The sequence below is a fragment of the Corticium candelabrum genome, chromosome 16, assembly GCF_963422355.1.
Source record: "Corticium candelabrum chromosome 16, ooCorCand1.1, whole genome shotgun sequence".
Classification (NCBI taxonomy): Eukaryota; Metazoa; Porifera; class Homoscleromorpha; order Homosclerophorida; family Plakinidae; genus Corticium; species Corticium candelabrum.
The window spans coordinates 1,800,210-1,813,904 of NC_085100.1; the positions used below are offsets into that span (position 1 = coordinate 1,800,210).

General features: G+C 41.0%; 4 protein-coding genes across 7 annotated transcripts in view; 3 read left to right on the forward strand and 1 right to left on the reverse strand.

Moving 5' to 3' along the window:
- The window catches only part of LOC134192322 (titin-like), an 11,357-nt gene extending 9,954 nt beyond the window's left edge, over window positions 1-1,403 (reverse strand). For all 4 annotated transcript variants that reach the window (XM_062661048.1, XM_062661047.1, XM_062661046.1 and 1 more), the window contains exons 1-2: window positions 1,040-1,403; window positions 701-976 (exon numbers count right to left, since the gene is read on the reverse strand). In XM_062661048.1, coding sequence (XP_062517032.1) covers window positions 701-976; window positions 1,040-1,352 — 589 coding nt within the window. In that variant the 5' untranslated portion in view covers window positions 1,353-1,403. The remainder of the gene's footprint in view (window positions 1-700; window positions 977-1,039) is intronic.
- Window positions 1,404-2,397: 994 nt separating this feature from the next.
- On the forward strand, window positions 2,398-3,728 carry LOC134192496 (double-stranded RNA-specific editase B2-like). The gene is made up of 2 exons (XM_062661235.1): window positions 2,398-3,444; window positions 3,504-3,728. Exons 1-2 carry the CDS (start codon window positions 2,400-2,402, stop codon window positions 3,653-3,655), a joined length of 1,197 nt encoding a protein of 398 aa, XP_062517219.1. The 5' UTR covers window positions 2,398-2,399; the 3' UTR covers window positions 3,656-3,728.
- Window positions 3,729-6,171: 2,443 nt separating this feature from the next.
- LOC134192448 (double-stranded RNA-specific editase B2-like) lies at window positions 6,172-7,183 on the forward strand. The gene has a single exon (XM_062661187.1). It carries the CDS (start codon window positions 6,254-6,256, stop codon window positions 7,181-7,183), a length of 930 nt encoding a protein of 309 aa, XP_062517171.1. The 5' UTR covers window positions 6,172-6,253.
- A 2,585-nt stretch (window positions 7,184-9,768) lies between these two features.
- Window positions 9,769-13,321, forward strand: LOC134192449 (uncharacterized). The gene is made up of 2 exons (XM_062661188.1): window positions 9,769-10,116; window positions 11,908-13,321. Exons 1-2 carry the CDS (start codon window positions 9,769-9,771, stop codon window positions 13,138-13,140), a joined length of 1,581 nt encoding a protein of 526 aa, XP_062517172.1. The 3' UTR covers window positions 13,141-13,321.
- The last annotated feature ends 374 nt before the right edge of the window (window positions 13,322-13,695 follow it).

Here is a 13,695-nt window from a genome sequence, read left to right on the forward strand (position 1 = left end):
TCAAACACTAATCCAAGGTACCATGCCAATAAATAAAAAAATAAAATAGAAACTTAATGCTTGACTTTAGAATATAGTGTTATAGTGTTATATGTGCAGGTATCTTTGTACCTATTCAGTCTCAGTAACTTCTACCCAGACGACTCAATAACCACAAACATTGACAAACATTGGTCAAACACGACGATGAGTCAAACTGTGCGGGTGAGGATCACAACACAGCCTGAGATGCATTGTTACTTTGTGTATGAGCTACCTCACTTGACTATGCGTACAAATATATTTTAAAAATTAATCTTAAATTACATTAATATCAAATTAAATAATCAAATTAAATTATTATCAAATTACATTAATATCAAATTACATTAATATCAAATTACATTATTATAAACTAATAACAAATAAAATAAAATAAATATCAATATCAAATTACATAATTATAAACTAATAACAAATAAAATAAAATAAAATAAATATTAATATCAAATTACATTAAGATCAAATAAAATTAATATCAAATTACATTAATAGCAGATAAAATTAATATCAAATTAAATTAAATTAAATTAATATTAATATCAGATAAAATTAATATAAAATTAAATTAATATCAAATTAAATTAATATCAAATTAAATTAATATCAAATTGTTTAATTTGGGCCAACTTGTTATCTAAAATTGTATTTATGAACTCACTTGATGCCAATGCAACCCGGACTTCTGCATATTGAGAGAATTTATAACCAAGATTATTCATCGCTCGACAGCAGTAATGCCCTTCATTCTCCTTCGTCGCTTCTCTAATCACCAACTTCATGTAGCACTGACCCTTCAGAGGCACAGGATCATCACCCCTCGAGACAAACCACTGATACTTGGGCGTCGGAAATCCCCTAGCTTTACACATCAACTCAATAGTACCGCCAGACATCACAGGGACTGCCAGGGGATGTTTGATAATCGACGGAATCTCTAGGGGAATCCTCTAATTAACAACCTTGCCACAATGACGTAATTTCTTTGTCGATTGTTTACCTCTTGGTAGCACAAGTTCCAGACATTCCTCTTGTTGTATCTCTTGAAGGGCTTCAATAAGTGTCTCTACGCTCACATTTTTCTTCCTCAAGTCGAGTAGTAGGGCATGACCGGAGCTGCCAAGTTGTCTGTGTGACTGACGAAATCTTTCCCTTGAGATTTCTTCTATGCGCTTTCTGTCTTCGCGACCAGAAAAGAAGTGCTCTGATAGTTTGAGTATGAGAGCATGCCAGTTTTGGTCCTCACACGCGTTGTCCAGCTTCCTGCCCATTTTCACGAGCGTCTCGTCCGTTAATGTGTTCAAACTCGTCATTGTCGTTTGCTATGCACACAACGATCACTGAGGGCAGAGTTCTCCTTTTGCATTAGTGCGCATGAGTCATGAGTTGGGATGATCACGTGACGTGTATCTGTCCCTAGCCTCGCCCCAGACGCAGTGTGGACTGCAGCTCCGGATGCATGGGCTGCTATCACGTAGGGGTGATATACGGCTCTGGGGGTGATGGTAGCCTCAAACTTCCAGACCAGAGAGCGAGCCTCAGCGTTAGTCTTGCGTAGCCAGTCCCGCCCCTTTTCTATTTTCGGTAGGCGGGACCGAAAATAGAGAAGGGGAGGGGCTGGCTACAAAGGATACCCCTACGTCACAAGGCGGTGCCTTTGATGTTGACCCTCAATACGTGAATCGGGCTTTACTCACTTCCGAGTTCACACTTACGGGGAATAGGTAAGAGTGCGGAGGTACAAACTTACGTCACGTGACTAGGATGCCCTAGCCTATACTCTATAGAGCAACTACTAAAAAGTGTATCCTGCGTAGCTGTGTTGGCAAAATTAATGCCTCAAGTAAAATAATTAATTAATTAACAGAATTTAATTAAACTAGGCGATTTCCTGCCGAAAGTACATGTATACGGAGACAGAAGCAACTGGGTACGCAAGGCTACAGCCGCGCTTGCATTGTTCCATTTTCCGGCACGAGATTGCTGTCATACCTTCAGCTCCAATCGACTCTCCTGCGATCATCTACAAGGTTTCTACACAAATCGAAAGGCTGCATGCGCATTTGCAATTGGGTTTGAGGGTTAATTAATTAACTATACGCACGCCATGCATGCACTCAACGCATGACTGAATGCGTTCACTCTAGCTAAATAGAGTGAAAATTTGTGTGGTGTGACGGACTGTCAAAGCTGCGCGATGACATGTGACAATGATTACTGTACAGTATATCTAGTACAGACCATGATGACTCATCAGTAGATGATCACGAGACGTGACATACTCCGTCACTCGCTAACATTGCTTGTTTCCATCACTCTAATTGCGCTTCATTATACGTCTAGAAATTACTCAGACAACCATGGCAGCTGCTGTCGATAAGAAAACTGGGGAGATTGAAGCATACCGAGCTCTAGCTTTACCTGGGCAAGAATCTGCTAGGCATGGGTCGCTAATAGCAACTGAGGTCGAGAAGTTTGTGGCTCTGTGTTGGACAAAATTTGAAGAAGCTCTTGGAAGTCTACCAAGCAAGTTGGCTAAAACTAACCATCGAATTTTATCAGCGTTTATAATGACATCACAAGATGACGGTACACGTGACCCACAGGTGGTTGCTCTGGCGACAGGAACGAAGTGTATTTTGGAAAAATACCTCACTGAATCATGCGATGGTTCAGCAATCAACGACTGTCATGCTGAAATTGTCTGTAGGCGTGCACTCATTCGTTTTCTCTATTCACAGCTTCTCAAAGCATTAGAACCGGACAAGGCTGATGAGTCAATATTTGAACGAAAATCGAAAGATAATAAAGAGTTTGTACTGCGAAAAGGCATTCATTTTCATCTCTACATTAGCAGGTCTCCATGTGGAGACTCACTTTATAGAAAATCTCCTCGTCGTCTTCGCGTGAAGAAAGAAGGAATGAAGGACACAGTAAAACTTGATAATTTACCACAAAGTGGCTTCGCAGATCACGCTCTTACGTGTACAATGTCATGCAGTGATAAACTCCTCCGTTGGAATGTGTTAGGTATTCAAGGAGCTTTGCTGAGTTACTTCATCTCTCCCATCTACTGCAAAAGTATTATTATTGGTGATCAGTTCCAACGTGAGCGCATGAAGCGTGCCGTGTCTGAGAGACTATTTGATAAATCAGATAGTCTGCAACCTCAATTACACGACGCCACTAGGCTGGAAGCCCAAAAGACCATTCGTGCCCAACTCTCAAGAAAGAAACGACGAAAAGCTTCCAAATGGAGTGTCAACTGGGTGAAAGGTATTGATTTTGAAATAGTCCAAGGAAGAGCGGGTAAAAAGTTTGCTGTAGAAATGTCTCGCCTCTGTAAATACAAACTAGCAGAACAGTTTGTAGAAGTATGGGAAAAAGTTTACGGAACAGCCCAAGGCACTAATAAAAGTTACACATTATAGACGTTAGCCTTATACATTCTCTCTGGTCTCTAGATTCAATTCCCAAGACATACAAAGAAGCTAAGCAGAAAGCTGTGATGTATCAACTTGCCAATAAGGAGATGCACAGACAGTTAGAGCTTGAGTATGGCACATGGATTCATAAACCAGGTCAATGTGATTCATTCGAACTCATTTGGTCATGACTTGTATTGCTTTAATTGACACTTCAGTCTCATTTGCACAAACCTTTCTCGCGTGACACTTTTCAGTATATTATTATTAACTGTCTATATACTATAGCCAATATCTATAACACAGTTTACTTGAATTTGAATAATTGTGTAGCCCAGGCTTTCCGTATACGTTAGCAGAACGCGATAAAAACGATAACTAAAAATTCAAAACAAATTAATTGATATCTAATACAAACACAAATAGAGCTCATTAATTAAATTAAAGACGAAAATATTTTACTATTCAAACTAGGAAAGCGTCTTGCGTGATAAAGACGAAGAGCATCACGTCTCTGTGGAGCAGTGAACACAATGTTTCTCTAGGCCAATCACAATGCAATAAACTTTTGACACTACAGACACAATGCATTAGCTTTGTAGCATTTTTTAGCTGAGCAGCGGTTCAAACACTTGTTTCAGCATTGATGGCACACCATACGCCAACGGACAAGGTCGATGTATACATATTATACTAACATCTGCTTTAGAATCAGTTGAAAAGTATGTCACGCTATGGTCCCCCGCCATAACTGGTCCGGGGACCGGTTGTGGCTGCCTTAACTGGTCCCCATGCAGACCAGTTGTGCACGGTATAGACGTAAGTGGTTCCGGACCCTATTAACCCTAACCCTATCAACTTAAACTCTAACTTTTGTCTAGAGCCCATGCATGCAGTCATGGCTAGGACCAGTTGTCGCGTGATATTAGGTAAAGACCCCAACATTGAGCCCTACACCAAGAGTCTAAGACTAGACGCGAAGAGAAAACATAAGACAAAAGGCAAAAACAGTCAAACACTTCGTGGCATACACTACACCTAAAATAGAAAGAATTTGCGTGTGATTGGATGATGACCGCACGGGCACCAAAAAGATTTCTTTACTCATACGAGTCCCCGTTTCACTCGACAGGTTCAGTTTTCAAAAACGAGTCGACACGGACATCCGCAGTCGCCCAGCTAGCTATTCGTGTTGTCTAACCTATATATATATATATATATACGACTTTGGCTCACACAAGTCTATCAGGTACGTAGATTTCAGTCATACATGTATGAATTCACTGCACGCCATTCACACAATGACACATGACGTAACTCTAGCTAGGGACCCATACCACACGGTTCGAGCCAGTGGCGCAATCACCAACGAGAAAGAAGGTCGATTGGCTATGAAATTGGTAGGAAACCCGCGGTATTGTAGCAGCTATAAACCATGAGCATCATTGTGTGATCAGGCAAAGCCAACCTGAGACTATCTTTCCGTCAAAAAAGCTCGATGCGCAAAATTTTGTTTTCTGCTTTACTTAATTAACTTTTAGTTAGGAGATTCTAGAAGTTCATTCCGCAATCCGTCACTGCCATAGTTAATTAGGAGACTCATAGGCCTGTAGCAAACATATAGCAAACGTTTGTCAAACGAGAGTCTAGACTGGTTCACACTATGCGAAGGAGAACTGTCAGTCAATCCACATCTAAGGCGCCGCTCAAGACGGACGGATTGCTTGATGGAGCGTTGACGGACGGATAGAATCGATTCTATTTTTTCCCGGCTCCGTGGGAAGTTGACGTACCGCACCAGGAAATGATTAGGTACTGTACCCAATCAGCGAAGCGCAAAACGAGGATGACGTCATCATATGCATGCAGCGCGGGAATGGTAATTATCGGAATGGAATGTGTACACGTAGTGTGAATACGACGGAGAGCTGTCCGTCGCGTCTCCGTCGCATATTGTGAACCAGTCTTTAGATTCTAGTTTGTTCTTGTTTGTACCGATCATATGTATAGTGATGATGCAAACACTAAATATACGGTCACTTGTTTGAGCTCGCAATCTAAAAGAAAACGAAAGTTCAAGAGAAAATAAAACTAATTATTAATAAATTAAGAAACAATCAATCGCTTCTAATAACGCGAAGAGGAACTTGTCTCTGTCACTGATTGTTGTGTTGTAGAGCGCCAATTACCCGGACTCCACTTGTCCGGACTCCACCGATATCCGAACAGCTTTAACTAGGCTCATATCAGCTTCTTAGTTATTCAAACAAAATCGGCGGCACACAAAATCAAAATCACGAAATCAAAGCCACGGCACAAACAAAAATCAGTAAGTTCGAGAATTCAGACTTTCTATACTCTTGCTGTAACAATTGCAATATTGATATGCTACAGACATTGGATAATAATCAGGCAAAAGCGCTTCATACCGGTTAGTTACCGGGACAGATCACTCACTACCCAGACACCCTCTGATACCAACCATGCAGTCTGGTTAAGTGGTGCTCTACTCTAACCATTTCAATTTTGTCTAGGTACAACTAATTTCGTAATTATTACTAAAGTAACGACGGAAGCACAAGAGCAGCTCTTGTCACTACAATCCTTATGGATGTGATCGAAGCACATCGAGCTCCTGCATTCAACCGTACGCGTGCAGGTTCACCTCCGCTAGATGAAACCACAATTGAAAGGTTTGTTGAGCTTTGCAGGACAGAATTTGAAATCCTTCTTAAAGCCAACCCAAACCTTCGGCCAAAACCAGAAATCAAGTTCTATCAGCTTTCATAATGACATCAAAACATGTTGACGATGATGATGATGATGATGATGATGATGATGATGCAAAAGTGGTTGCCCTTGCAACAGGAACAAAGTGCATTTTGCGTAAAAACCTTCAATGTGATGGTTCAGCAGTGAATGACTGTCATGCTGAAATTATTTGCAGGCGAGCACTTCTATATTTTCTCTATTCACAGCTTCATTTAGCACTAGGGTCAGACAACCCTGATGAGTCAATATTCATACGAAAATCTAGAGATTGTGAAATGTTTGTATTAAAACTAGGCATTGATTTTCATCTCTACATCAGCAAATCTCCATGTGGGGACTCATGTAATACAAAAACGCATGGTTGTCTTTGTGCGAAGGAAGAAGGAAGAAGAGACACAGTCATAGTTCCAGCACAGAATGACTCCGCAGAAGATCTTAAGTATACAATGTCATGCAGTGATAAACTCCTCCTTCGGAATGTGTTGGGTATTCAAGGAGCTCTACTGAGTAACTTCATCTCTCCCATCTACTGCAAAAGTATTATTATTGGTGATCAGTTAGTACCTAGGCACATGAAGCGTGCTATTTCTGAGAGATTGTTTGGAGACTCAGCTGATAATCTGCAGCCTAGACTATACGACTGCAGTAAGCTACCAGTCCAAAAAAAAAGAAAAATTCAAAACCTATTGCAACTTTCCAAAGGCAAGAATCGAAAATGTTCCAAATGGAGCATCAACTGGGTCACACATTTTGGTCATGAAGTAGTCAATGCACAAACTGGTAAAATTTCAGTTTCTAGAAGGTCTCGATTGTGTAAATACGAATTAGCAAGACTGTTTGCTGCACACCTGTCACGGAGAGGACTACAAAATCTTACAGCACAAGGTAACAGTCCACTGCAGACGGACTGCATGTCTACATTTATCATACATACATTCAAGTACTAACAAGTAACAGTATCTTCTGTCTTCAGACCTTACATACATCGGTGCGAAGAAGAGAGCTAAGATGTATCAGACAACTAAGAACGCCATGTACAAGCTGCTAGCGAGTAAGCGTACTAGTAGGTGTGGAAAATGGGTGCGAAAACCAGACATTTACAAGAATTTTAAATTGAAGATGTAATTATTAGATTGCACCACTTCTAGATTCACGAAAACGTATTTACAAGTCATTGTTTTGTAGACACTAGAAATTTTTAGTAGCCACAATGTACTTGAACTATCAATTAAAACAGTCAACTTAAAACCTGAATTTGAACGTAGTAGCTCTGTCTAAAACGTCTCATACAGCTACGTATGTCGACTCTGAAAAATAGGAACCTCCGTTGTTGGCGCATTGCATCTGGATTACAAGAATAGTTCCCGTATGTCCCTTTTAGTATCGTGCATTACAACAGGTTTCGTAATGCCTAACTGTATATATACTATAGTCAATATCTATAACACAGTTTACTTGAATTTGAATAATTGTGTAGCCTAGGCTTTCCGTATACGTTTACAGGACGCGATAAAAACGATAACTAAAAGATCACAACAAATTAATTGATATCTAATACAAACACAAATAGAGCTCATTAATTAAATTAAAACCCACATTTATACTATTCAAACTAGGAAAGCGTCTTGAGTGATAAAGACGGAGAGCATCGCGTCTCTGTGGAGCAGTGAACACAATGTTTCTCTAGGCCAATCACAATGCAATAGACTTTTGACACTACAGACACAATGCATTAGCTTAATTTGTAGCATTTTTAGCTGAGCAGCGGTTCAAGCACTTGTTTCAGCATTGATGGCACACCATACGCCAACTAGCCTCGCCCCCAGGCTCCCGTAAACCTGGGAGTGTCCGGTTCCCGTATAACACTTTTAGCCTCCCGGGAACCGGACACTGTGAGTCTGGAGACGAGGCTAACGCCAACGGATAAGGTTGATGTATACACATTATACTAGCATCTGCTTTAGAATCAGTTGAAAAGTATGTCACGCTATGGTCCCCCGCCATAACTGGTCCGGGAACCGGTTGTGGCTGCCTTGACTGGTCCCCATGCAGACCAGTTGTGCACGGTACAGACGTAATTGGTCCCAGACCCTATTAAACTCTAACTTTTGTCTAGAGCCCATGCAAGCAGTCATGGCTGGGACCAGTTGTCGCGTGACATTAGGTAAAGACCCCAAGATTGAGCCCAACATCAAGAGTCTAAGACTAGACGAGAAGGGACAACGTAAGACAAAAGACAGAAACAGTCAAAAACTACATGCCATACACTACACCTAAAATAGAAAGAATTTGCGTGGAATTGGATGATGACCGCATGGGCACCCAAAAAATTTCTTTACTCATACGAGTCCCCGTTTCACTCGATGGGCTCAGTTTTCAAAAACAAGTCAACACGGACATCCGCGGTCGCCCAGCTAGCTACTCGTGTTGTCTAACCTATATATATATATATATATATATATATATATACGACTTTGTATCACGCAAGTCTATCAGGTACGTAGACTAATTTGCAGTCATGCATGTATGAATTCACTGCATGCCATTCACACAATGACACATGACGTAACTCTAGCTAGGGACCCATACCGCACAGTCCGAGCCAGTGGCGCAATCATCAACGAGAAAGAAAGTCGATTGGCTATGAAATTGGTAGAAAACCCGCGGTCTTGTAGCAACTATAAACCATGAGCATCATTGTGTGATCAGGCAAAGCCAACCTGAGAATGTCTTTTCCGTCAAAAAAGCTCGATGCGCAAATTTTTTTCGTCCTTAATTAATTAACTTTTAGTTAGGAGATTCTAGAAGTTCATTCCGCAATCCGTCACTGCCATAATTAATTAGGAGACTCATAGGTCTGTAGCAAACATATAGCAAACGTTTGTCAAACGAGAGTTATGGCTGATTTACAATACATGACGGAGAACTGTGCGTCACAATCCGTCCACATCCAAGGCGCCGCTCAAGACGGGAACGGATTGCTTGATGGAGCGTTGACGGACGGATAGAATCCATTTAATTTTTTCCAGTTCCGTGGAAAGTTGACGTACTGCAACAGAAAATGATTAGTTAGTAATGTACCCAATTAGCAAAGCGCAAAACGAGGATAACGTAATCATGCAGCGCGGGAATGGTAATTATCGGAATGGCATGTACACGTATTACGTACACGAATGTACGCTGTCCATCACAATCCGCCACGGTTCGTCACGTCTCCGTCGCACATTGTGAACCAGCCTTTAGATTCTAGTTTTTTTCTCGTTCGTGTACCGATCATATGTATAGTGATGATGCATGCACTAAATATACGGTCACTTGTCTGAGCTCGCAATTAAAAGAAAAAGAAAGTTCAAGAAAAATAAGACTGACATAAAAATAAAAATAAAAAGACAGAACACCATCACTCGCCTAACACAATGCTAACCGAGCCTTTACTAATTATAAATTTTATTGTCCTTAGCTCGTTGGTATTAATAGAGCATGTTATGCTAAAGTTCCTCCTCCTCCTCGCGTGATTCACGTGCGTTTCAATATGTCCGCCACGTCTGTTAACGTATCTACTGTTGCTGGCTCTCTACAGCGTGGACATCGTGACGGGGCAGGAAGAGATGCTTTATTCAACTATCCACTTGGCTTGGCCTTTACAAATAGCGGTGATATAATAGTAGCAGACTGCTATAATCATTGTATCCGTAAAGTGACGTTACCTAGAGGAGCCGACATATCCTCACACGTAGAAACGATTGCTGGAGTTGCTGGCCAGCATGGCCACAGAGATGGGACTGCAGATCAAGCTTTGTTTAATAACCCCGTGTCAGTGGCTGTGGGAGAGGACGACACTATCTACGTGACAGACAGGGGAAACATTAGAATCAGAACGGTGTGTGTGTGTGTGTGTGTGTGTGTGTGTGTGTGTGTGTGTGTGTGTGTGTGTGTGTGTGTGTGTGTGTGTGTGTGTGTGTGTGTGTGTGTGTGTGTGTGTGTGTGTGTGTGTGTGTGTGTGTGTGTTGATCAAAGGAACAGATGGCAGGTAGCTGCTGCTGCAAATTACAGAGGTGCACATTGCACTGCCTTCTTCAGTGCCAAATCTAGGGTGGGTGAATCTAGCGCATGCGCAATACTAAGAAATTTAGAAAACTTCAATGCCTGCATGGCACTGGGTATTTAATTAATCAAGCTCAATGTTTATGACGTTAATTTTTTAAATGTTCCTGAAATCATAAGAAGTATTGTGAACTGTGTTTGAATGTACACCTGAACTATACTTTGACTAAGTCTAGCACTGGTCCAATGCCATTCAAGCACGTTTTGGCAAAATCAGCACTATAACAAAGAAGAAATGGATTATCACACACACAATACAATTTGATCGACATATCTAACTACTTTGTCTTGTGACTTTGGGTTGGTTCCAGACAACAATACGACTCCACAAGTAAATTATGTTGTTGCCAAGGGTGTGGCTTACATACGGAATGAAATGCAGACGATGACTCTGCACCTAGGTTATGGTTTAGCACTTTAGTGCTTCTTCATTCAAACTGTAAAACTTTTATTTCCCTGCTACACAAGAAAGTTTCAGCTTGGTCCTGGATAAGTGAGCATCACGATTAGCTATCTTGCTACACAAATAGTCTCATGAATGCAGTCGTACACGTGTTGTACTCCTGGAAGTATGACGCGTAGGGTGTGGCTTAGGCTGGAGTGTCCCAGGGCTGTGGGAGCCGGACCACTTTAGTCTAGACTGATCATGAACTTTCACCAGAGGCTTTTAGTTCACTTACTTCTGATTCAGATAAATCTAGTCTATCTAGTAAAAACAGCTTACGTTATTGATCACTGTGACACATACATGCGAACTCCACATTTTGCAATTGTCAACTAGATTCAGGGATAATCTCAAAACTTCTGGACCAATGTTGCAGCTCCCAGGGGCAGCCGAAATACGAGGCTACTTTACACATGCTTGCTAGCGCACGTTAAATTAAAGATCAGACCACTTTCTCTATTTGCTTGCTACGGGTCTGTGTGCAGCCGGAGAAAGATTGATCTGGCTACGTGAGACTATGTAAATCTTCATGGCAGTACTCAGTATTTGGGGACGGACTCAGTCACTGGCATTGAGAGTTTTGTTGCAGAGTTACTTGAGTGAAATACACAAAGGTTGTGGTTTCTCCTGCTAACTTGGGTGCATTTGTATTTGATTGGAATATTTCAGAATAGGAAAGATTGGAAAGGCCACTAGGTTGTTAGATTGATACCAATTACTGTTTTGGTAAGCTTCGGAAAGTGTTTCGCGGACAACCATATGAGTGGCGTGAAATGATTGTCTTTCCATTGAAGCAATCCTCAGGAGTCTTTGTAAGCATAGCACATGAGAACCAGAACGAAGGCATACATCTGCATGGATTGCAGTGTGCGTATGCATTTGATCACTATTCCATATTTTACCTTCTCCTTCACATTCCTTTTCTCTTTCCACAATCAAATTTACCCTAATTGCACTCTTAATCATACGTGTAGGACAAGTTAGCTTTGGTAATAGGAAGAAATATTCTAGAACAGCACACCCATGGCTTTTGCTTAATTTTCTCCTGCTTTGTTTAGAACATTTAAGATTGGTACACGTAGTGATGTCATTTCTTAATGTTGTGCATGTGATTGTGTGTAGGTGGATGGGTGTGGCACAGTGAAAACATTGGCTGGATCGGAAAACAAAGGATTAGTTGATGGGCAGGGAAGGTCTGCTACTTTTACAGCATTAAGAGATATTACTCAATCAGCAAACAAATCCATCTTCTACATCACTGACTACCACTGTATTCGTAAGATAGATATAGCTGGTAATGTCATTACTATTGCAGGACAACAAGCAGCAGGTCTGACTGATGGTCACTGTAGTGAAGCAAAGTTTTACTGGCCACGGCAAATAGCATGCAGAAGTGGAGATGATGAGACATTGTATGTTGCTGACTTTAATAATCATGCAGTGAGAGAAGTATCACTCAACACTAGAAATGTTAGAACCATTGCTGGTGGCAAAGGTGCAGGGTCTTGTGATGGAGCAATAGAAGTGGCCACACTAAACCAACCGTTTGGAATTACTATTGACAGCAAAGGTTGCATCTTTGTGTGTGATTTTGGAAATCATAAGATTAGAATAATTTTCTCTACCATGGAGACAATGACTACTCTAGTGGGATGTGGTGAGGAAGGTTTAGTAGATGGCAATGGTGAGGAAGTAAAACTAAACTATCCGCGTTGTCTTCTTCTGAACGAGTCAACCCATACACTTTACTTTACACAGAATCATTGCATTCGTAAAGTTGATCTCCAACAGTATTTGCCTCCACTACCAAACTTGGATGTATCATTGGGTGAAGATCAGATGTTTCTTGTAGACAACAAGGATTTGGCAGATGTTGTGTTCCAAGTTGAAGACAAACAAATCTTTGCTTATAAACCCATTCTAATTGCTCGCAGTTCTTATTTTTCTCGTCTCTTCTCATCTGGAATGAAGGAATCCCATCCTTCAGGTGATGGACACGTGACCACAATTCCAATCCAAGATGCAAGCTATGATGCTTTTCGAGCTCTCATTGTGTATCTCATTACAGACAAGGTGAGTGTGGATGTGAATGACTGGAAGATGGTATGTCATCTTCTCATTCTTTCTGATCGCTTTCTGGTTTCCAAACTGAAGAGTTACTGTGAACAGATTGTGGCAAGACACATTAGAGTAGAGAATGCAGTTGAAGTTCTGTGTTTGTCAGACTCTCACAACATTCCACTGCTGAAAGAACAAGCCATCACATTTATATGCAATCATCTTGATGTGATGAGAGGAAGGGCTGAAATGGAGCAACTCTCATCTTCTTTACTTTTAGAAATTATTCGAAAATAACAATCTGATTTGACATGTTGTTGTGTTTTTATTGTTATTGTTGAATTTATTTTTATGCATTTGTTGGTTATTGGGTGTTTTAGTAGCTACAGACAATCATACATGTACTGCATGTGATGGCATGTCAGTGACTGCTCCATATGTTTTAGTTGATTTACATTTGAAAAGATTATGAGTCTGTTGGTCACTTGTGTGTCAGACCATGAGAAAGCGAGTAGAAATAATGTTGACTGCAGGATGAAGATTCACTTACCCTACTATTGGTGATCAGTTCCAACGTGAGCGCATGAAGCGTGCCGTGTCTGAGAGACTATTTGGTACATTGGATAGTCTCCAACCCCAATTACACGACGCCACTAGGCTGGAAGCCCAAAAGACCAGTTGTGCCTAACTCTCAAGAAAGAAACCACGAAAAGCTTCCAAACGAAAATCTTCCAAATGGAGTGTCAACTGGGTAAAAGATTTTGATTTTGAAATAGTACAAGGAAGAACGGGTAAATCGTTTGCTGCAAGAACGGGTCAACCGTTTGTTGCAGAAATGTCTCGCCTTTGTAA

What these genes read in the sequence shown, in the direction of transcription:
- LOC134192496 (XM_062661235.1), top strand. Translation starts at nt 2,400, where the DNA reads ATGGCAGCTGCTGTCGATAAGAAAACTGGGGAGATTGAAGCATACCGA. An exon ending in AGTTTACGGAACAGCCCAAG is followed by an intron (nt 3,445 to 3,503) that starts GCACTAATAAAA and finishes TCTGGTCTCTAG; the next exon opens with ATTCAATTCCCAAGACATAC.
- LOC134192448 (XM_062661187.1), top strand. Translation starts at nt 6,254, where the DNA reads ATGACATCAAAACATGTTGACGATGATGATGATGATGATGATGATGAT.
- LOC134192449 (XM_062661188.1), top strand. Translation starts at nt 9,769, where the DNA reads ATGTCCGCCACGTCTGTTAACGTATCTACTGTTGCTGGCTCTCTACAG. An exon ending in GAAACATTAGAATCAGAACG is followed by an intron (nt 10,117 to 11,907) that starts GTGTGTGTGTGT and finishes GATTGTGTGTAG; the next exon opens with GTGGATGGGTGTGGCACAGT.